Source organism: Zeus faber, assembly GCF_960531495.2.
Source record: "Zeus faber genome assembly, chromosome: 20".
Taxonomy (NCBI): Eukaryota; Metazoa; Chordata; class Actinopteri; order Zeiformes; family Zeidae; genus Zeus; species Zeus faber.
In genome coordinates, this window is record NC_137207.1 from 5952809 (window position 1) to 5977002 (window position 24194).

General features: G+C 42.2%; 2 protein-coding genes across 3 annotated transcripts; both read right to left on the minus strand.

Annotated features, from left to right (window-relative positions):
* LOC307246145 (aquaporin-8-like) lies at positions 1–4177 on the minus strand (the record flags this gene model as incomplete). The annotated part of the gene is made up of 5 exons (XM_080021957.1): positions 1–588; positions 1286–1420; positions 2501–2715; positions 3340–3466; positions 3894–4177. 5 exons carry the CDS (start codon positions 4175–4177, stop codon positions 546–548), a joined length of 804 nt encoding a protein of 267 aa, XP_079878083.1. The 3' UTR covers positions 1–545.
* A 2014-nt stretch (positions 4178–6191) lies between these two features.
* lcmt1 (leucine carboxyl methyltransferase 1) lies at positions 6192–22562 on the minus strand. 2 transcript variants are annotated; one of them, XR_013844683.1, is made up of 12 exons: positions 22261–22562; positions 19297–19388; positions 18646–18767; positions 17613–17689; positions 17171–17232; positions 16943–17045; positions 10936–11056; positions 10718–10819; positions 10383–10474; positions 9102–9199; positions 6759–6845; positions 6192–6659 (listed from the first exon to the last, which is right to left on the minus strand). XR_013844683.1 is itself a non-coding variant. In XM_080021358.1 (11 exons), the coding sequence occupies exons 1-11, from the start codon at positions 22344–22346 to the stop codon at positions 6823–6825; spliced, it is 978 nt and encodes a 325-aa protein (XP_079877484.1). In that variant the 5' UTR covers positions 22347–22562; the 3' UTR covers positions 6192–6822. The 2 variants fall into 2 exon arrangements, 1 of the variants encoding a protein (XP_079877484.1); XM_080021358.1 differs by having other exon boundaries at positions 6192–6845.
* Positions 22563–24194: the final 1632 nt, after the last annotated feature.

A 24194-nucleotide genomic window follows, 5' to 3' on the forward strand; every position in this document is an offset into this window, starting at 1 on the left:
TGTCGATTAAAATATTATAAGAATAAATAAACTTTATTACTTGAGATGCATAATTCCGAACTCCTTCACTCAGAAGCATCATGTTAGCATACATTGTGGCACAAATAAATGGGGTTTAAAATGCATTACTATGAAGCTAGAAACTATCATACAGCAGTGATTTTCAACCTCTTTAATATCAAGGACCCTAAATTTGACACACATTAGGCCACACATTTGATAACATTTTGTCTCTGGGATCACAATCTGAGAAGAATTTTATCGTTAGATAGGATTTTGCCCAAACTTCCATACCTGTCTATACTATACAGTTACAGATATAACACTGAAACTACAATTAAAACAATAATTATTGTACATTATTGTTCTCTAATGGTGCTTAAGTCTTGTAAATGAAATAATGGTAAAGTTGAACTAATCACTTTGCTGGAACATTTTGAAGGGTGTAGAGGTCCCTGGGAACCACATTGAGAACAGCTGTAATACTGAATGTACGAGAAAAATGGACGAGGCGTCCATGTTGAAGGTTTGACGGTTTGGATGTTTCATTTCAGTATGATCCGAGTCTCCCTGTCCCCAAACAATAACCTGCAGGGGAAAGAAAATAATACTATGAGCATCTCTGATCATCATATATCATGCAACATAAATACATTTGACTTGTCTTGACCATAAATAAGTTGATGAAGCATGAGAAGATAATGCATGCAAGTTTAGCAAAACTAATGTAAGAAATGACATTGGATTTTGCTCTCAAAAACAGTTGGACAATAGATTAAATGTTTTTTCCTGTTCAGTACTGAAATCTCCTAAGAGAAAGGTTTTTTTTAAATTTGGTTTGTTTTCTCCCGAGGAAGGCAATAATGCCACACCCCTGGAGTAAGTAGAGTAATTCCATACAAGTATCAGATCACAGCAAATTGTATAGTGAGTACAGCAGAGGCATTGCCATTCCCTACCGTTGGGACCAAAAAGTCCCAATCACAAAGCGATTTAAGTGACTCTACACCAAAATCAAGGCTAAGATGTAGTTGTTTGTATGATGAGGCAAACACTGCAGCCAGTCAGAATGCAAGCTGTGAGACACTGCAGTGTTCATGCGTGTGATAAACTGACCTTTTAACATTTAGTACTGTGTAAAAGCTTATATAACAATAACCACATTATGTGGGGGACAATGTACATACGCTAACCTCTTATGGCCCAATATGTTTCCGCTTTGTCCCTCTAGGAGAAACCAAAGTCTGCATGTGGAGCCTGAGGACATCCAACCATGATAACACACCTGACAAAGGAGACGGTGAGCAAAGCGCCGCTGGTGGGTCCCACCCAATAGATCCAGTGATGGTCCCAGTAGTTGGCTGTTACTGCAGGACCGAAGGCACGCGCTGGGTTCATACAGGCCCCAGACACGGGCCCTCTGAAAGAGAGACAACTCTTAACACCGCATTGCCTACTCTCAAACACAAGCACTGTAATACTCAAAATGCAGAATGTAAATATACAAGAACGTTTCTAAATCCTTGGTCTCAAGTAATTTATCTTCGACACGATAACCATATTTCTTCTTTCTGCTCTTTCTGAGCTTGGAATTGCGGGATCGGCGCAATCCTGAGTTGCATCATACTTGGCCAATCACTCATACCAAATGTCATGTGTGCAATCTGGTACTCTAAACGCTGGTGTCCCACAGGGCTCTCTTCTGGGGCCCCTGCTGTTCTCCTTGTACACTAAATCCCTTGGTGGTGTTATCTCCTCCCATGGCTTCTCCTATCACTGCTTGGCAGATGACACTCAACTCCATCTCACCTTTGCCCCCTCAATAACTTCTGGACAACCGATTGCACGCTAAATGGTGTAATGTAATGTAATCTTGTTTATTTTGTCATCACTTTTTTCACTTTCTATATGTTTAAATTGCTGTTATTTAAGATTTGTTTAATGAGGTGTGTGAGAAATGTATTTTAAAAAGCAAGCAAGTTTTTGTGTTGTTGTGATTAATAATAATCGTAGTTGCAGCAGTAGTAGTGGTACAATTTCATGGTACCAACCAATTTGCATAAAGAGGTATCCAGTTCGGAAACCTTCTATGGCTTTTAGTACCAAATTACTACCAAAAAGACCTGAGTAGTAAATATCTTCAATGTTTGTGAGCCAAAAGTGAAAATAAAGGTTTGTAACTGTGTCAAGTATTGTGTCAAGCTTATGTAAGTAAGCTTTCAAGACAGCTGTATTTATTTAAAAGCATGAACTTTAACTCAGTATTTCCTATTTAAAAACCTTTAAATATATCCTACCTTGACCCAGCCCTAATATTATCAGAAGCTATAATGAATATTTAAACCCGTTTCTAAGAGCACTGTAGATCAGTGACTTTCAGCAATAAACAGAGACAGTCTCATTATTCCATTTGGATAGACTTTGACATTTGAATTCAAAATGTATCAGGCCAATGATTAACTTGTGGCATCTCCACCACCTTTCTTTGTGATGTCCTCACCCAGCCAGGATGCAGGCCATCACAGTGACGCCGATGCAGAGGGGGACCAGCAGGGAGCGGGTGCGGCTGTTGACGGCCCCCATGCACACCACTGTGGTCAGGAACAGGGTCATGACCATCTCCGCTATCGTGGCCCTGGCCGCGGAGTCAAGGGATCTCACTACGTTGAAGGCCCCACCGGAGGAAGCGATGAACAAATCAGAGGGATAAACCGCCTGGAGGTGGAGAGGACAGAGGAGACATTAATGGGTAGATAACGCTAGAAACCGCATTTTATGAATCTGTTTCTCCTTGTTGCAGTAGAGTTTGTGTGACCCAGCACAAGGTAACCTCTCAAGGGCCCTACCAAACTTAAATAATTCTTTATCTAGTTCCGGTAAACCCCAAAAATAAATCCTTGGTCAATTCTTGTGCAAGGTGAGTAAGAGATTGCGTATCATAATATTTATAACCTGTGGTGTGGAGGAGGCTTTTTAATATTATAATAAATTTTTTATAGCTATATGATTATTACAGTTATTTGTCCTACAATATAATCGCCTTTCAGTTTAGTATCAAAGGTACATCCATTGGTAGGACAGGACCCACCCCCTCCTGAGTAATCCAATCCTATTCTCTCTCTCCACACACACACACACACACACACACACACACACACACACACACACACACACACACACACACACACACACACACACACACACACACACACACACTCACACACACACACACACACAGTATAATATATAACCTATGTGGATCAATTCAATGTTTCAAGTCATTGTCAAAAATCAATTAAGCAAGCAACACAATATACTGTATATTGTGTTTCTTCATACCATAGCCAGAGCAGCACCAGTCATTCCTCCAGACAGCTGGGCCAGGATGTAGGGTCCCAGCAGGCTCAGCTCCATCCCTCCACACAGGTACACACTCAGGGACACCGCAGGGTTGAAGTGACCCCCACTGAAATGGTAATGACAAATCATGACATGCACATCGGTGAGTGCAATTCATAAAGGTATACGTTGTCCAAGGCTTTCAGCAATTCCCTAAACCCCCAATGATAGCAGACAAGTGGAGTTTGCCACCTTTGATAGAAAGGTACATTTGAAAAAACATTTATACCATTTGGATAAGGTAGCTCCATGCACCAGTGGGAAGTGTCATTTCTTACTTTTTTTTTATACTTTATTAATTCATTATGGTATGTCATAACAATAGGACGTTATTACACAAACAGATAACAGATACTTGATAGCTGCCTTTTACAAAATCAGTTTTTCCAAGCAAGAGACTAGATTTAGATTTGTTGCTTTGTCCAAACGGCGTCAAGACCAAACCACACTTATAGGCTTTACCTAAAAAAACAACAATCTCGAAACATTCTTACCTGATCTCCCCAAACACCATGATGAGCACTCCCAGTGCCAGGCCGTGTGCCACGGCGGGCTGGATGGTGCCCAACTCTCTCATGTTCCCAATCACCGAGGCGCACCCAACAAACACAAACAGGGTGGTCCCGATATGCTCCGCCAGACACGGCTGGATGTAACGTTCAAAAATGGTGACGGGCTTTCTTCTGCTCTTGGTCCTTTGGTCTCCCTCCCTCTGCGTCTCCTCCATGTCAACCCCGGTCACGGTGAAGACCTCGGTCTTGGGCTCTGCAACAGACATCTCGACTTGTAGTCACCTTGATGTGTGTGTGTGTGTGTATGTGTGTGTGTGTGTGTGTGTGTGTGTGTGTGTGGGGAGGGGGTGTTCAGCTCTCTGTTTGTCACTAGTCCCGGCTCTGATAACTGTGATATGTATTCATTTCTGGGTGGTTTTACATCTGAGTGGTGGGAGTGTTTTCTGATGGATAAAGAGCTTGCGCACATCATGTTTTTTTTTCCTTCCCCTGATGCGCTCCCTTTCGACATTTGTTTATGGTCTTAGGACACACTGGCAATAAGCCAGGAAAAGGCCTGTCCATAAAACTGCTTAGCACTTGGTTTTATTGACTAGAGAAAATTGATGCACAGATAAGGATGAGGGGTGTCTCGCATCATCACAGCCTTCCTTTAATTACTGGTGCATGCTTCTACACTGTGTGCACAATTATGAGGCAAGTTGTATTTCTGAGGATTAATTTTATTATTAAACAACTACGGTGCTCTCGGTCAACCAAAATGTTTATAAACCTCAAACCTGAATATTTAAGAAAGTAAAAGTGAGGCTTTGGTTTTCTTAGGAGAATATCTATGTGTGCACAATTATTGGGCAACTATAAGTGTGCAGAATTATTATGCAACTAAATTAAAGATGATTTTCCCATCTCACTTGTTTATTTTCATCTGGTGAAGTGAGAATAATAAACAAACAACTCAAAATTTACAAAAAAACATTTCTGACTTTTAAAAGGGAAAAAAAAAACAGTGACCAATATAGCCACCCTTATTTTCAATAACAGTCATAAGCCTTCCATTCATGGAGTCTGTCAGTTTCTTGATCTGTTGACGATCAACTTTTTGTGCAGCAGCAACCACAGCCTCCCAGAGACCGTTCAGAGAGGTGTACTGTTTTCCTTCACTGTAAATCTCCCGTTTAAGAAGGGCCCACAAGTTCTCAATAGGGTTTAGGTCAGGTGAGGAAGGAGGCCATGTCATTATTCTTTCATCTTTACGGCCTTTACTGGCTAGCCACGCAGTGGAGTATTCGATGCATGCGATGGAGCATTGTCCTGCATAAAAACCGTGGTCTTCTTGAAAGATGCAGAGTTTTTCCTGTCCCACTGCTTGAAGAAATTGTTTTAAAAAAAACTGGCAGTAGGCTTGAGAGTTGATTTTGAGTCCATCTTCAACCCGAAAAGGTTCAACTAGCTCATCTTTAATACTACCAGCCCATACCAGTACCCCACCTCCACCTTGCTGGCATCTGAGTCGAAGTGGAGCTCTGTGCCCGTTACTGATCCAGCCAAGGGGCCATCCATCTGGTCTGTCGAGTCACTCGCATCAGTCCAGATAACCTTTGAAAAATCTGATATTTCTTGGCACAGTCTTGACGTTTCAACTTATGTGTCTTGTTCTGTCGTGGTCGAGTTTCAGGCTTCCTTACCTTGGCCATTTCTCTGCGCACTGAACACCCTGTACTTCTGGGCTCTCCAGGTAGATTGCAGTTCTGGAATATGACAGAACTGGAGGATAATGGGTTCCTGGTAGCTTCACCTTAGATTCTCCTTAAATCTTTGGCAGTTAACTTGCGTCTTTTTTCCCTCGGCATGTTTCTTGCGACGCTGTTGACCATTTGCAACAAAACGTTTGATGGTTCTGTGATCACGCTCCAATATCTTAGCAATTTCAAGAGTACTGCATCCCTCTGAAAGACTTTTTACAATTTTGTCAGTTAAGTCTTTTTCGGCCAATTTTTCTTGAGGAGAAGATGCCTAATAATTACAGTATGCACACCTTGATATAGGGTGTTGATCTCCTTAGAAGCCAATAAGCATTCAAGTTTATACAGCTTGGAGTTGTAAAATACTCACTTGCCTCATAATTGTGTGCACAGTGTATATCGCAACTGTACTTAAACCGCATGAATACAAGGGCTAATTTAAAACAAATATTGCTTTCAACTGTACCTTTATGGATTCGAAACAGACAAGTTAAATTAAAGACAAAAGAGGGATTTTCTCAAAAAAACAACAAAAAAATAAATAAAACATCTTTATTCAACAGTGCAGGATGCATCATGCTATTAAACATAGCTTATGCCATGTTTAATGGACAGGTCCAGAGAGATATTTTTTTTCTTGGATGCTTTTCAGGGTGTTGCAGGCAAACAATCAATCAGCATGATTCAAATCATCAAACTCTACACTTTAATCAAAACATCCACATTGACAAGAAAGAACACGTTTCTGTCAAGGAGTGTACAATTCACCTCAATGAATGTGGATTGGCACATTACAAGAAAATGGCGGACAGCAACAGCTACGAGACAAACATCTTCAGTCTTCCAAGCGGCAGGTTGTTGCGTGGAGCTGTGACTGATTGTGCAATCATCTCAACATATCCGTAAGCCAATGGATAAAACCTGCCTGATTCCCGCTCTCAGGATGTAGCGGACCCCCTTCTCCATCAGGCGTCATATTCCTGACCACAGATTAATGCTTTGAGCACTGCGGGGGCACAAAGAAAACAGGCTTTTTCGCTGATGCCGAGCGTTTCCCAAGCTTTTTACTGCTTCCAGACGAGGGCTGGAAGGAGCGTATACGCACTTCCTCGTCTTCTCCTGGGACGCACAAAAAACACTCCCGAGCTCGTCTCCGACGGTGGCGGAGGTCAAAACGCCAGTTGGGACAGACCTGGAAAACATAAAAAAGGAAAAAAAGAAAAAAGCGTTGGACAGCTCTGCTGCTGATCGTTATTCAAGACATTTATAATATTAATTGAATTATTTAAATATATGTTTTTGTTTATGATTACCAACTACACACCTGCCAACCTTGGGAAAATATTTTTAGGACCACAACAGTGTAACAGGGAGTCTCTGTGGTGTTTGAGGTACTGCAGCTAAATGACTCCATCAGTAATTCACACCGTAGCCGTCTCGTAACGAGGATCATCACATCGTATGCGAGCTACTACGACTAACCATATATACAGTATACAAACTCATCTCATTAGGACATGCCCCTTGAAATGTATCATCTCATAGAGTTACCAAACATGTTTAACAGCTAGAGATGTAATTTTCCTTGCCTTTCTATATTCTGAATTTTTAAGTCTGACCTTTCAATTCCGACCAGAGTTACCACAATAGTGAGATTGCTGATTTTGATATTGTGTGTTTATTATTGTACATTATTCACGATGGAACAATAATAGACCATGAAACTGTCACTGAGTTCCAATAAAAGAGAAACGTGAGCCTGTCACCAAGTTTCAGGAGAAATTCAACCTGTACCTCTCACTGAGTTTTAGTAGAACACAACATATAACTAAACATGGACATGTCCAGTTCAAACTTCAAATCAAAATCTCTTCCACTCAGTGCAAATATACATTTATATTTTATTTATATGGTACTTGCCATTCCAAATCAAATTGCAATCATTGCAAAATAAATAAATAAAAGGGCCAACTCTTCTCACTCTTGTTAAACCAACTGAATCAAATTGAACGACTCGTTTTACTGAGTGACTCGTCAAGAACAGTCTCAAAGAAGAGTCGAACCTTTCATCAGGAGTGAAGCTCATGCACTAGGAACAAGAGCAGACGCTTCATGTAGTGGCAGTGATAGCTAGGCATTCTGCACAATTTTGTCATATTGTCAGGCGATGGACAACTAACCTAATCTTAATTTACCTTGAAGTACCTCCAAACAGCTGACATTTATCTTCTTTTGCTTTCTTTTTTGAGTGTCAACTATGTTACATTCTGTTGGTAATGGGGTTTGAGTATCGGAGCATTTTAATGAGTACATGAACACATTATGGGGTGTGTAAATTTGACCGGCACAGACTCAAAATCATTTGGTCTCGTTGGCATATCTGCTGTACGTCAATGACAATATATCATGTGATCTGATCACGCTCGCTTGACAGGCCAGCTGAACATTTGCTGCAATTTTCAGTTACCACAACAGTGAGATTGCTGATTTTGACGCTGTGTGTTTATTATTGTACATTATTCACTATGGAACAATAATAGTTCCATGTTCTATCACTGAGTTCCAGTAAAATAGAACGTGAGCCTGTCACCAAGTTTCAGTAAAATTCAACCTGTACCTCTCACTAAGTTTTAGTAGAACGCAACATATAACTAACATGGAAATGTCCAGTTCAGACTTCAAATTTCCATTTTAACTTTTAAGTGCAAATATACCTTATCTTCTATTAAATGTCTATGGTACTTGCCATTCCAAAATACGTCCTCCTTCACTCACCGTGCATTAAACCTAGTGAATCAAATTGAACGACTTGTTTTATCGAGTGACTCGTCAAGAACAGTCTCAAATAACAGTAGAACCTTTCATCGGGAGTGGAGTTGAGCATTAGGAACAACCAGAGCAGACGCTTCATTGTAGTGACAGCTGTAGAAACGCAGTCTGCACAATGTTAGAATATTGTCAGATGATAGATAAATAATTTATCTAATATTCTTAGTTTACCCCGAAGTACCTCCAAACAGCGACATTTTTTTTTTTTCCTTTCGCTCTCTTTTTTGAGCGTCGACTACGTTACATTACGTTGGTATTGGGTTTGAGTATTGTTGACCATTCTGTAGTAGCAGAGTGCATTTCAAGAATATTACACATAGAGAGAATATTATTCTTAAATGTATTGATTCATTTTTGGGGGGAAATTTGCTTTATTTATTTTTATTTTTTTTCCAGACTGCATGTTAACGTGTTAGCACAATGCGGGGCAGCAGTGGGACTCACCTAGCCAAGCTCCTGTGTCATTTCCCTGGAGTATCACTTGAAGCTTCTTTGGTACATTGATAAAGATCATTTGAAGAATATTAACGTTGCTAAACTACCTTTGTTTATTTTTCCAAGTGTTTTTTTCATTTCAGTCCCCTAAGTTGGTAAAAAAACCCAAAAACAATTCTCGTACCAAGTTTGAGTTTGTCCCTGGTGGCCCAGCAGATGCAGTAGTGCTGCAGGAGTTGCTGCAGCAGCTCCTTCTCATCCAGGAACTCCAGACGCTCAATTCTGGAGGGGGCGAAATAGGAGTCGTGATTTGGATGTTCCATGCATGCTTGAATGGAACTCAAAGCCCTTAACATCTGTTAAACTGGATATACATGAACCCAGGGCTACACGATTATGGCTAAAATGATAATCATAATTATTTTGCTCAATATTGTGATCACGATATTGAGTCCATTTTGGATTTATTTATTGCACTTTGTAAAACAACAGAAAAATGCCTTCACAATAACAATGTATTTTAGAAACCTATAAATAAACTCAAATGTACACATTTTTGAATCAAAACAGGACTTTCTTCACATTAATTAAGTCTTCTTAATGCTATATATATAAAAATACAATTTAATAAAAAAATAAAGAATGGCACCAAATAAAAATAATTTATCCCAAAAAAGAAGGTCAGATAATTACACCTGCAGGTTTTTTTTGCAAGAAAAAAATAAAAATTAAAAATAAAACAGCCCCCCGGCGCAGCATCCCCAAGGATCTCCTCACAATTTGACATTTTCATTAAACACTTTAAATGAAAATAATTACTGTGCGACAATTTAAAATTTATTTAAGACTAATAATTTGTAAAATAGGCAAGTGTAGAGCGTTGATGTAAATGCGTAAATGGAGACTCTGATACGCATCTCCGCTCCACCTCCCCAAATGAAACAAATAAAAGTAGTGTGTTTTTATTATTTTAGATGTATTTACTTTTTCCTAATTGAACGAAACAAAAAATGCCCGTGTGTCCCATGTGCACGGGGCCTGTGTCTGCCTGTAGCGGGCTCCTGCTGGCGCACCGATTATTTACTTTTAAACTCAAAATGAGCTTGAATATGCATGATGTAACTTTGCAAAGTTAGATACGAGAGGAAGCGATTGCTGAAGGAAATAAAACCCTAGAGAGAAGCATACAGCCATCATACCTTTTGCTTACAGTATGTGCAATCGAAAGTTTGGAAAGAATGTGCTATCGCTTAAATAAATTAAGTTACACTGTGCAGCTTTAAACGACATGATTGCCTATATGCCACAATCAACAAATGGTAAGACCGCAAAGGTCAGAGCCGCAGAGATTACGCAACGGAGAAAAGGAAGCACTCCTCGCAACCTGAAGTGAGCTGAGAAAATGGAGTAGAAACAGAGGAGAAGAAACGCAAGAGTGCCAAACATCTAATAAAATGGGCATTACCTCGCCACGTCGTCCTGTGGAAGGACACTGTAGACGGTCATCATGTCCAGAGCGTCCGCATGCTCCCAGCCTGTCCGCAAAAAACGCTCTTTCTGAACACGCACGCACGCACGCACGCACGCACGCACACGCACACGCACACACACACACACACACACACACACACACACACACACACACACACACACACACACACACGTTTATGACTTCAGAGCCGTAAAACCAATGTTAGAATGAGAACTTTGACAGTTCCCAGAGCTACAGATATCAGGTTGGGGGATGGAAAACGTTGCAGGAGATTGGAGATTGTTGGTGGTGGTTTTACGCCTGGTTACCTGTGTGTCCAGAGACTTGCAGGCCTCCACTCCGGCCAGATTGCACTGGCGATGCTGCAGGTTCTCCACCATCACCTGGCCGAAACGGTCCATCATGTTCACCTGGGAACACGAGGCAGGTGACTGGTTTATAGCCCATCCTGAGATATCCTTCCATTAATCAATCAAAACCCCTGAACGGGACATCGGTTCCTAAAGTGAAGTCTGTGGTTGCCTACCTGCTCATAGTTGATGAACATGGCCGTGTGGAAGGTTTCTGCAGCCCAGTGAAGCAGATTGGAGGACTGGCCGGGAGTCATGTAGACCAGTACGCACTCAGACAGGAGCAACGTGGGGATTCTGGTATCAGACATTGAGCACAAACTCAACCAATCAATATTTTCTACATACTTCAACAATATGGCTAAAATAAATGTTTGCATACGATGCGCCAATCAAGTCATTGGAAATCTGGAGACAATATTTGGTCATTAAGCCATTATTTTTACCATCTATGCATTAGATTACTAAACCAAATGAATGACTCATTAATGCTGTAGCTCAAGAAGAAGCGTTTTTGCTGATGAATTGCAATTTTAAGTTCCTGCAATGATTTTTCAACAAAATAACATAAAAAACAAGGCGTATTATAATTTCTTTAGTGAAAGCAGCTTCAAATTCAATAACATTGTTCTGCAATAACCCCAGAAATATCCACATGATGCTGAGGGGCAGACTAATACTTAATTCAACAAATTTAAGTTTGTTGAACGAGTTTGTTTCTTTGGGGCATTGACCATAGCTTTGACGATGTCAGCCCCACTGGTTTCTTAAACAGATAAGAGATTGTAGACGACGGGTGGCAAAATGTGCCCAAACAAAGTAACTTCAGCTGCATGTGGATGGCGGTAATTTCCTACGGTGGGTAGTCCTTCCTGAAGAAACAATAAAGTCACTGAACACAATGCCAACTGGAATAAGGCCTGAACAATGAGGAAACCACCGACGATGAGATTCAGATGGAGTTCGACAGGTGAAAGGGCCACTTTTTTTTTTTTCCAAGAGAATGGAGCTCTTTGACGCAGAAAGTGGGGAAGGCGGAAGGGAGCGGAAAAAGGAAAAGACTTTTCCGGGGGCACAATGGTTATCACAACAAGGAACTGAAGGAAGCGCAACTTACAAACCTCCCTGAGCTGCAAGTTCCTGGGTTTAGAGAGAGAGAGAGAGAGAGAGAGAGAGAGAGAGCACCGCCAGCTCAAATGTTCCTGCCATGCAGAACAGTCTACTGCACCAAACACCCGGTGGCTGCTGCAAACTACTCCAAAAGGCCTCAAGAGATGAACGTCTAAACTGGACTTGGTTCCACAGCAATTTCTCTACGGTATTGACATAATCATCTCCAAACTTTGATGTTTGCCTACATTTGTTTCTTTCTGAATAGTCTACTAAGTAAGTCTCAATTTGTCCACTGATTTGTTTTCTCTAACCCAGCAGTTTCCAACCTTTTCGGGCTCGCAGCCCACTTGAAAATCTCAAAAGTGTTCGCGGCCAACATCCGGCCAGAAGTAATACAGGAGAACCAAAAAAACAAACAAAAAAAAAAAAGAGGTGGATTAAAAATAAACTTATATCTATAGAACTTTCGCGTAACATTCGTAATGTCAAACTAACAATAACGGGAGCACATTAATATTAACTCACAAAATGAGTGTTGATGTTGCATGGCAGACACCAAAAGCTTGATGTCTGGCTTAAGGGACGACAGTCTCAAGTGAAGATCTGGCTTAACATTCAGTTTATTCCTGTATTTTGTATTGCCATTAAATTCTCCCCAATTGTATGCAGCTTACCAGCCTTGGCTATGAGTCGGGTGACCAGATAGGACGCTTCCACTGCCTTGGTGTTCTCGGTGCCCATACACGATGTTTGGATGACTTTCTTCTTGCCCTCATACTCCTTGAGTTTATCATCGAAAAATTCAAGCGGCTTGGTGTTTTGTCTCGAGGTGACACCACAGTTTACATGGCTTCAGAGCTTCGTTTGATAAAATCTTGGAATACACCGGCACAGCAGTAACTGTTCGACTTCCTTGTGTTTCCATTTGGTTTATACTGTCACTATTCTGCATCATATTGTCTTCAAGTGTTAGGCTGCCTTTTCAAGGGATAGGGTTGAAAAAGTAGGGTTAAAAAGTGATGCTGTATTTGACTAGGACAAAAAGTGGAACTGCATAATACACAGTAAAAAATGTTTGGATGACCGATACAGCAGATAACAATAGGCAGGACAAAAGCGAGATACAAAAGATAAAAAGAGAAACAATTTTTCTTGATACAGCTGAAAAAAGGTATTTCAACAACGGTGAAATTTTCTGATCACCAATTTGTTACATTAGTCACAACGCAGAGATATAGTAGGTATATGTCCACGTTCCAAAATGTTATATAAGAAGAGATGCATGAAAAGGTACTGGAGACAGAGATCCAGACTGCGACCATTTATACCCCTCTCTCACTGCAGCAAAAAAACCGTAACACCCGCTAACATCCAGCATTTGTCATTAGTGGGAAAGGTAATGCCCGGGTTTCAGTCCCATGTAAAATCACCCTGCAATAGACACAGGATTTTCTTGGGTCATCGGGCTGCTGGTGCGGGCATGGATATTCAATGCTGGTTCTACTGTAGTGTTGGGTCGTTCACGAACGATCCAAACCTTTTGAACGGCTCTTTTGTAGGAAGGAAGGGCACTGAGTCTCGCTGGGTGATAAACAAGACTGTTTAACACCATCCTGGAAAGGGAGAGGATGCCAGAGAAGTGGAGAAGAAGTGCACTAGTACCCATCTTCAAGAATAAGGGAGACGTACAGAGCTGTTGTAACTACAGGGGAATAAAGTTGATCAGCCACAGCATGAAGCTGTGGGAAAGGGTAGTGGAGGCTAGGTTAAGAGGAGAGGTGGGATCAGCGAGCAGCAGTATGGTTTCATGCCAGGAAAGAGTACTACAGATGCAAGTTTTGATTTAAGAATGCTGATGGAAAAGAACAGGGAAGGACAGAGGGAGTTGCACTGTGTCTTTGTGAATCTAGAGAAAGCATATGATAGGGTGCCGAGAGAGGAAGTGTAATATTGCATGAGGCAGTCGGGGGATGTACGGATGAAGCACTGGTACAGGATATGGATGAGGGCAGTCAGACAGTAGTAAGGTGTGCAGTAGGCGTGATGAAAGCATTCAAAGTGGAGGTGGGATCGCATCAAGGATCAGCTCTGAGCCCTTTCTTATTTGCAATGGTGATGGACAGGTTAACTTGATGAAATCAGGCAGGAGACTAGGTGGACTATGATGTTCAGGGATGACATTGTGATCTGTAGCGAGAGTAGGGAGCAGGTTGAGGAGAGCCTGGAGAAGTGGAGGCAGGTTTTAGAGAGAAGAGGAATGAAAGTCAGCAGGAGCAAGACAGAATACATGTGCCTGAATGGGAGGGAGGACGGCGAAAAGCTGAGAATGCAAGGAGTGGAGGTTGAGAAGGCGAATGAGTTCAAAGTACTTGGGGTCGACCATCCAAAGCAGCGGAGAGCGCGGGAGAGATGTGAGGAAGAGAGAACAGGCAGGGTGGAGTGGGTGGAGAAGAGTGTCTGGAGTGATCTGTGACAGAAGGGTTCCAGCAAGAGTGAAGGGGAAGGTCTACAGGACAGTAGTGAGACCAGCTATGTCGTACGGTTTAGAGGCAGTGGCACTGACAAAAAGGCAGGTGGCTGAACTGGAGGTGGCAGAGTTGAGGATGTTGAGATTTTCATTGGGAGTGACAAGGACGGACAGGATTAAGAATGAGTACATTAGAGGGACAGCTCAGGTTGGACAGTTTGGTGAAAAAGTGAGAGAGGCGAGATTGAGATGGTTTGGACACGTGTGTAGGAGAGATGAGCGTTACATTGGGAGAGGGATGCTGAGGATGGAGCTGCCAGGCAAGAGGAAAAGAGGAAGGCCAAAGAGAAGGTTTATGGATGTGGTGAGGGAGGACATGCAGGCGGTTGGTGTAAGGGAGGAAGATGGGCAGAACAGAAGGTATTGGAGGCAGATGATCCGCTGTGGCGACCCCTAACGGGAGCAGCCGAAAGAAGAAGAAAGCTCATTCACTTGTGCACACAAAAAGGATATACAGTATGTGAACGTATACGCACAACAGTTTTTTTGCTGAAAACACACAGAGCTTGGAGCAGTGTGGGATACGGTGGGGAATTGGGGCTTTTTTGCTTCATTCCATTACGGAAATGACGGAAAATAAAATCGATACAACTACGGATTTGTTTGAAGGAACGCAGACTGGATCATGCGCCGCAGCCTACAGTACAGACAACCTAACGTGGACACTGTGAGAGAAAAAATGCACATGATCAATCTTGTGATTGATCATGTCGCCACACACAAAAAGAAACACAGCAGAACTAATGTTTCAATACCTACATTTCCCTCATCTGCAATTTTGTCACAGACCGTTATTGATATTACTTCCTCTTTATTTTAAAATATTTGTGCTGGTCTCTGCAGCCAACAGAGCACTTCCCATATTAAGCTCTTAGCTTCGATGCTAGCGGGTACAGTCTCACTCCAGCCGTGGGTGGAGTTACTCAGATGGGACACTAATTCTAATAGTGTCTCAATGCTACATAGTACTGAGACACATAGCTGAGCGGCTCATTCTAGGACATGTTTTCGGATACAGACAGCTCACAAGAAACTGACAGGGTTGTCTTATTTCACAGTTTGTGTGTTAGTAGGCCCATCAGAGACCAAAATGTATGTCCACAAGCACTGAAAAAGTGAGTTTTGTGTAATAGGTCCCCTTTCATTTTCAGATACAAACGTCTTTTTTTCCTTCGAATATCGAACGATCATTTGACAGCCCTAGAGGCTGTCAAATGATCGAGGCTGGGAGCATGTGGACTGGACACTGGACATGAAGACCATCTACAGTGTCCTTCCGAGATAGAGAGAGATGGAGAGCTTGTCATGGTTGTTAATGAAGGTAAGGTTCTGTCCACATACCTTATGTTTTCATTTGTTCATTTATTATTTGGTGTATGTTAAAAAAACAAACAAAAAAAAACAACACTATTTAACTTCATGACTTTTTTCTTCACGAAAGCACTACTTAATTGTGTGACTTTCCTTTAAAAATGCTATTTCTGTAAATTGTCTATTTATTACTGAACCATTTATAGTAATACAGTTAAGCTGGAAGAAGTATGAATGTGTTGCATGTCGATTTCAGTGGTGCTCCTAAATTTAGTGCTGGCACTCCTAAAACCTTCAGGAGTAAGCACCAGTGCCAATAGTGGAAAATCACTTAATTGATCCCAGGGGAAATTCAGGATTTCTGACTCAATTATTTTTCCTTTTAATCGAATTACGTTTAAAATTGGTGCAAAAAAATCTCTTAACAAAAAACCCTGGCTCATTAAGTCTCTAAAGAGTTTTTTTTTTGGGGGGCATTTTCATGCTTTATTCGATAGTGACAGTGCAGGGAGAAAGGGAACAGATAGAGATGGGATGACATGCAGCAAATGGCCTTGGGCCAAAATCGAACCTAGCTCATTAACTCTTACTTTCGTTTTATTTCATGGCACTGAAGTGATAAACAAAAGAGGCGTCTTTTACCCTCCAATTAAGGGGAATAATTTCAGTGGTTGTGAAAATGCTGCTGGATAGACTTGCTTTCCCATTAAACAGGGTTCATTCCGACATTACAAAATGAAATTCTAGGACTTTCAAGTACTTTTTTTAAGAACTATTCTATCATTTTTTGAAGGGCTTCACACAAAACAAATGTAATCAATTTTCGATGTCATCTTTATTTATTAAAATATAATATGTTAGTCACATTTTCTGTTATTTAGAAAAAATATAACTATAATTAATCTCATTCTCATCTACTAAAAGTCTATTTCCGACAGTGATGGATTCAATTTACATTTCCTTGACATAATCTATGTCGTAAAATCAATTCTCAAAAAATGTTTATAATGCCATGATTTGAATTACAAAACCAGGGAATATCACAAGCTTTTAATGATCAGGTTTTCAAGGACTTTTCAAGCACTTCAGCACAAAATAAGCTATTTTCAAGGCATTCCAGTACTAACATTTCTGAGGATGAAATTCAAGCACTCCAAGCACCTCAACCTTGAATAATGATATCTTCATGCACTATATCTAAGTCCTACAATGGCTGTTTTTGTTCCACTTACTCTGTGTTGAGCTGGAACTTCTTGAGCTTCTCATCCAAGCTCGAGCTGTCTCTGAGGTCCGCGCTGATGATGCAGAAGCGGTCCGAGTCCAGGCTTTGAGCATCTGAATGGAGGGGGTTTAAAGAAACAACAGCGGTATAAGGAAATATTTAGTTGTTGTTTTTTTGATAGCTAAAACTAAAATTGTTTGCTGGAAAAGCAATAATAAGCATGTCGTTTCTCTAATACCTAGTAATAATGAATCTGTGGTGTGGGTCTCGATCAGTGCTTTAGACAGAGGTGGCTTCGTCCTAACACGGGCAGATGATACCATTATTAGAATTTCACATAAAACCGTACGCCAACACCAAGCTTGGAAATGTATATAAGATAATCATCAGGGCCTCTGCATGGTTTCTATGGATACTGTTTTTTTGTTTTTTTTATACATCCTGTTTAATTCCAGATATGAGACCCTCATATTCATATATTACTTGTCAATAAAATGTTATAACATGGTATTCGAGTTTGGACTGTGAAAAAGCATTTAAACAATTTATCCTAAATAGGACTTCAAAAAGTAGTTTCCATTGATTGATTGGTTTCTGTCTCCCCGCACAGGTCGCGGGCCTACATTACAGCGCTGAACCAATGGAAACAGGAACACATGCCAAGAGCGGGTTTGCCTTACTTGATATTGTGTATTTTCCTGGCCACAACCGTTGGAAAGTCGACTTCAAAATACTTTCTCGGCATGAGGTTTTCATCCTAGAAGTTGCACGAATTAACTAAATGTTAACATATGTGACTTCTGGTGTATGTTGCCTTGAAAATACAGTAAGAATTATGAATAGCATTGGCTTTTTGAGCCAGTGCTATTCATAAAACATTTGGTGCTGAAGACCCAGATGCCCACCCCTAACGATGCCACTCCTACCGCTACGGGTCGACTGGCTCTGTGTGTGCCATGACGTGATGTCAAGAAGCCACATTGATAATTTGGTTACGTTTATTTAACCAATAAAATACGAGATATTTGACACCACTTTCAGCCAGTAATTTGTTTGACCACAAGTCTTAAGAGAATCTATACGTACACAGAGCCTATTTTTTTATTTATTATATATCATTACATAAAGTATGAAATAGGGAAGATTAGGACAAATGAGTGTCCGCCTCAAGGCTGCGTGGGTAGAAGGACACGGTATTTCAGAGCAGACGAATGGCTGGAAACACCTGCAGGATCGGTGCCTGTCCCTCCACTGACTACCTCCATTGCAGCTGTCTTCCATGTTTGTTTTTAACGAGTTTTCTTGCGCAATTTCTTTCCTTTTATTTTTCTAATTGAATGGTCTGTCTCCTTGAGAATTCAACTTGGCCAATAATTAACCTGTATTTAAATCCTAGTGTGTCATTTTTGCAGACAGAGGTGATGAGGCGCAGGAGATCGATCCAAGCCCGAGCAGTGAGAATGGTTCGCAAAACACGCGAATATAATATGCAATTGCCAGTTGTTTGGCTGACGATGGCAGGTAGGAATATTTTGACATATTGCCCAACCCTATACTGTTCACACTGTTCTGAAAAAAAACAGATCTGAGTCACATATGAACAAAATTATCAGATTTTGGCCACTTTTTCCTGCCATAGCCTAAGGAGAGCCGTGGTGTGAGCCAATTATCTTCTACGTCAACATCACGGCACCTCTGCCTCACCACTTGTACCTTTAGTCTCCAAAATGTAGTGTCCAGCCCAGCGCCCAGGTTGATAATCTGACAGTTGCACTCTGTCCTCCTGATGAAGGCATCGAGGAGGTGGTTCACTCCTCGGACACGGGCATAATAACCTGCGAGAGGTGAAGAAACAAGACGTCATTTAGCAGAGGAAACACACGTCCACATCAGCATGTCAGGGCAACGATGCAGAGACTGTATTAAAAACAAAAAACATAACAAAAACAAGTCCAATAGGTCTCACTGAGATTAAGAAACCTTTCTCAAAAGAATAAAGTGCTGATTGTTAAAATGTAATCTTTGATGGGGACATTTTCTTTTCAACAGCACACAATTTTGCATAGGTCCACACAAAAGGTGAAAATAGAACAAAATACACATTATAGTCATTAAGTAAATAATTAATTGGAAACAGTACAACTTTATATGGCAAGACACCTGTTGTAAAGTGTTCATAGACAAACAAACATACACATTTCTAGTCCTATTTGAACACAGTGCACCTTATGTAGACATGTTGCAGGCTATGTATAGTCTGATTGCTCTGGTGGCTATTAATAGTTTGGCAATGTAATGCAGAAAATCGGTGGTATTCTTCTTTAAGACTACGGGAAATTCAAAATCACAAACACCATCACTTGCCTCTGTTGATCTCAGGAGCCTTTCGTTCCCCAACTGACCTCACAAAGTACTGCACATAAGAGTCTTTCCAGTAGCCTTTACTGGTTGCAAACCTATAAAATGCACAATGACATACAGATTATGTTGGTTCCAATGAAATGGGACTGTTCTGTCATAAGGATAAATGGTGGTCCTGTCCTTTTCTTGTTTTTTTTTTAATTAATGATTTTTTTTTAATCTGTTCAGACTAAAAAAACTACAGACAACACGGAGAGGATACATTATAATTAGTGGTTCCCAAGGCAAGATCCGGGAACCTGGGAGTCCTTGAAGAGGTTACGGGGGGTCCATTATTTCACTTACAGAAGGCAGATAATATACAAGACTGTTTTGATCTTTGTTTCAGACAGGTATGGAAGTTTGGACAAAATCATATTTAACAATACACAAATCTACTCTGGAAATATGGACAATTACAAAGCGGCATCATACAATCTGCGGAAGGCAATGAAGGATGCTAAACAGACGTACAGAGAGACTGTGGAGCTTCAGATGGCGCAACGGGACACCAGATGCTTGTGGCAGGGGCTGCAGACTATCACAAACTAGCTACTCCCCAGCCACAAGTGTCGACGCCTCCCTAGCCAACGAACTGAACTCCTTTTATGCGCGGTTTGAGTCTGGCAAGAGCACTGCTAGCTCACAAACTAATTGGAGTTACACCGCTGGGGATGAGTACGCACTCTCAGTGTCAGAGCATGATGTCAGGAGGGCTCTGATGCAGGTGAACACCAGGAAAGCTGCGGGCCCAGATGGCATATCTGGGCAAGTACTGAAAACCTGTGCTAACCAGCTAGCCCCGGTGCTCAATACAATATTCAACATCTCCCTGGCTGAATCCGTGGTCCTGTCCTGCTTCAAGAGGTCCACCATCAGTCCTGTGCCGAAGGTGGCCTCTCCTGCCTGCTTGAATGACTACCGTTCGGTGGCCCTCACCTCGGTGGTCATGAAGTGTTTCGAGAGGCTGATTAAGGATTATATCTGCGCCTCCCTCCCCCACACCTTGGACCCGTTGCAGTTTGCATACCAGCAGAACAGATCCACGGATGACGCGGTCTCCCAGGGACTGCACACCACGCTCACGCACCTGGATGGCTGGAAGGGGGCCTATGTGAGATTATAGTTCAGCTTTCAATACCACAGTCCCCACCAGACTGGCTGTCAAGCTGAAGGAGCTCGGACTGAATACTCCGCTGTATGCCCCCTACTGTACTCCCTGTACACACATGACTGTGTGGCCAGGTCCAGCACCAACTCCATCATCAAGTTTGCTGACGACACCGTTGTCGTGGGCCTGATCACCGACGACAATGAGAAGGCCTACCACGAGGAGGTGACGGCCCTGTCACTCTGGGGCCAGGACAACAGCCTCCACCTGAATGTCAGCAAAACTAAGGAGCTGATTGTGGACTTTAGGAGGGGAGTACAACCAAGGACGCACACGCCCTTGGTGATTAACGGGACTTCTGTCGACAGGGTGAGAGGCTTCAAGTACCTGGGAGTCCACATCACAGAGCATTTAACATCGACTTTACAAACAGACACTCTGGTGAGAAAGGCGAGGCAGCATCTTTAAAACCTCAGGCATCTGAGGAAATTCCAGGTCTCGGTGAGGATCCTCAAGTCCTTCTACTCTGGAGCAGTGGAGAGCATCCTGACTGGCAACATCACTGCCTGGTTTGGGAACTGTACTGCTCAGCACAGGCCCTGCAGAGGGTGGTGCGCTCAGCTGAACGTACCACTAGAACTACCCTCCCCTCCCTGCAGGACTTATGCACCAGGAGGTGTAGTAGCACAGCCCGCAGGATCATGAAGGACCCTCATCACCCCGACAACGGACTGTTCCAGCGGCTGTGGTCAGGCAAGCGCCTCCGCAGTCACACAGCGAGAACAGAGAGACTGAGACGGAGTTTCTTCCCGCAAGCCATAACAACTGTCAATGCTGAACTCACCAGGGGTCCTCACTGAGACACACACATAGGCTCCACTACCTTACTGTACAGTACGTAGCTTACTGTACTGCATACTGTATCGGGTTGTTCGGTGTTACCATATTGCTGCGCCGTCCTGTTGTATACTGTGCTGTATATCTCACAAATACTACCTCACTTTATTCACATGGCACTTTAATGCACATATTTGTATATACATAAATAGCCTATCCCATATACATTCCCTTTATCTATTTTGTACCCCCACAATGCATTACCCTTGACTTCTTATTTTATGCTATATATTTTATTTTATTCTATAGTATTCAACTTACTGCATTATGTTTTAGGAATCAGTTAGTTAGTCAAGTAGAAATACATAGGTAGCCATTGTGTTCAGTCTAGAACATGTTAACGAGTGTGTAATCGAGTGTGTTGCATTGACATTTCACTGCATATATGTATGAAAGTATATATTTGTATGTATGTGACGAATAAACCTCTTGAATCTTGAATCATACTCAGATTGTGGTCCCAAAGACAAGATCTTATCGAAAGGGGGTCCGTGGGCAAATGCGTATGAAATTGAGGGTCCTTGACATGAAGAAGGCTGAGAATCACTGCTTTAGATATGTGTTGGACATGTAGGTCGACAGATGGATAAGATCATTCACATCAAAACAATAGGTCATTATAATGAAGTAATGAGTAATGAAAATGTAAAAAAAAAAAAGAGCAATACACAATCAACGTTAAAAAATATACAATCAACCTCCGTATCAACAATCCGCACTGAAATAAATGGCACAACGCGCAAGCTTGCCTACGCGTATGGAAATTGCGATCGGACAGACACACAGCACGTTCGACTTGACGTCCGAGACTCAACTGACGGGTACCGGTGTGTCGCGTTGGGCCGGACCGCTCGGCCTCTCTGAAAGGCAGCGTGCCCTCGTCGTTCGCTCCCGTCGGGCGGACCTCGTGATGCGTTTACCTTTTGCACGTCGTTGCGTCGTCGCAGGTCGCCCTCACCGCTTCGTCGGCGGCGTCCGTGGCCGCGAAGGGCGGCCGAGCTGCCATCACGGAGCCTTGCGCGGTCCGTGGCGTGCGCCTGCTGGCGGCCGGGCCGCTTCGCCCGCCGGTTACCTAAAGGCACACGCACACGACGCGGCACATTCGCTCAGGTATTGAGGTCGCTGGTGGTTTTTACTTAACCGCGGCGGATCCACGTAAAGCGCCGGTTGCGTTAAATGACGCAACGCGCGAACACGCCGCTGCGGCTGAGCGGCACCAGTCGCACCGCGCACGCGCAGGGCGCCGTCACTTGGCCGCGCCTCTTCCGTTTGTACCGGACGTTTCCCCCCGCGCCGCTTTGTGTTTGTGTGGTGCGCCGCCTGTCGTCGAGGGGTTTACATCTAAAAAACAACAACAAAAAAAACCTTCCCTAAAACGTTGAGAATTACACATTTTCCGAGCTTTTGTCAGATGGACATTAGAATTGAAACGCAGACACTTGCATTTATTGTGCTGTGAATGCAAATATTAAAATCACATCCGTTCATATCGACAAATGAACAAAAAAATGTAGACAACCACTCTTCTCCCGTTGCACAAATCAATGATCGGTTTTGTCCTTGCCCCGTTTGACATTTACATCTACACAACACTGATGCTAAAAAATAATAATTTTCTGCACAAACCTGGAGTGTTAAAGGGCCTACATGGAAGCCGTCATTATATGCTATCTCCGGTTTCTTCCCACAGGCCCTAAAAAAACAGCCGTCATCAAACCACGCTTAAAAAAGAACAATCTAGACACCTCACTAATGAATAATTACACGCCGATATCAAACCTCCCGTTTTTAAGTAAAATCAATGAAAAAGCCTTTTTTTCAACAGCTGTACAATTTCTTGGCACTACACAGCTGTTTTGCTGTCTTCCAGTCAGGATTTCGACCACACCACAGCACCGAGGCTGCTCTTGTTAAGGTCTAAACACAGACAGTGGCAGAATTTCAGTCTTAGTATTACTGGATCTCAGTGCTGCATTTGACACGGTCGACCACAACATATTACTAGACCGACTGGAAAACTGGGTGGGACTTTCTGGCACGGTAGTAAACTGGTTTGAATCCTACTTAAAGGACAGGGACTACTTTGTGTCTACAGGTAATTACACATCTGAGCAGACAAAAATGACATGCAGAGTTCCCCAAGGCTCCATTCTGGGGCCTCTTCTGTCTAACATCTACACGCTCCCACTGGCTCAGATTTTATGGAAAGCAACAAAATATGTTACCATAATTACACAGACAACACATAAATTGACATAACCATATCACCAGGGGACTATGGTCCAATACAATCATAGAGCAAGTGCATTGAACAAATCAATGATAGGATGTGCCAGAATTTACTCCAATTAAACAAATAGAAAACTAAAGTAATTGTTTTTGGAGCCAAGGAAGAACGACTCAAAGCCAGCGCTCAGCTTCAATCGGTACTGTTAAAAAGCACAAACCAAGCCAGGAATCTTGGTGTAGTCATGGACTCTGACCGAAATTTCAACAGCCCCATTAAAACAATTACAAAGTCAGCCTACGGTCACCTTTAGAATATATCAATGATTAAAGGACTTATGTCTTAGCAGAATTTGGAAAAACTTGTCCATTCATTCATCTTTAGTAGACTAGACTACTGTAACGGTGTCTTTACAGGTCTCCCTAAAAGATGGATCAGACAGCTGCAGTTGATTCAGAACGCTGCTGCTCGAGTCCTGACTGAGACTAAGAAAGTAGATCATATTACTCCAGTTCTCAGAACTTTACACTGGCTTCACTGTCCATCAAAGAATTGATTTGAAAATACTACTGTTGGCTTATAAAGCACAGAATGGTTTAGGGCCAGAATACATTTCTGATCTTCTGC

What these genes read in the sequence shown, in the direction of transcription:
- lcmt1 (XM_080021358.1), bottom strand. Translation starts at nt 22,346, where the DNA reads ATGGCAGCTCGGCCGCCCTTCGCGGCCACGGACGCCGCCGACGAAGCG. An exon ending in CACAGATTCATTATTACTAG is followed by an intron (nt 17,046 to 17,170) that starts GTATTAGAGAAA and finishes CCCTCCATTCAG; the next exon opens with ATGCTCAAAGCCTGGACTCG. An exon ending in GCAAGTCTCTGGACACACAG is followed by an intron (nt 10,475 to 10,717) that starts GTAACCAGGCGT and finishes GTGCGTGTTCAG; the next exon opens with AAAGAGCGTTTTTTGCGGAC.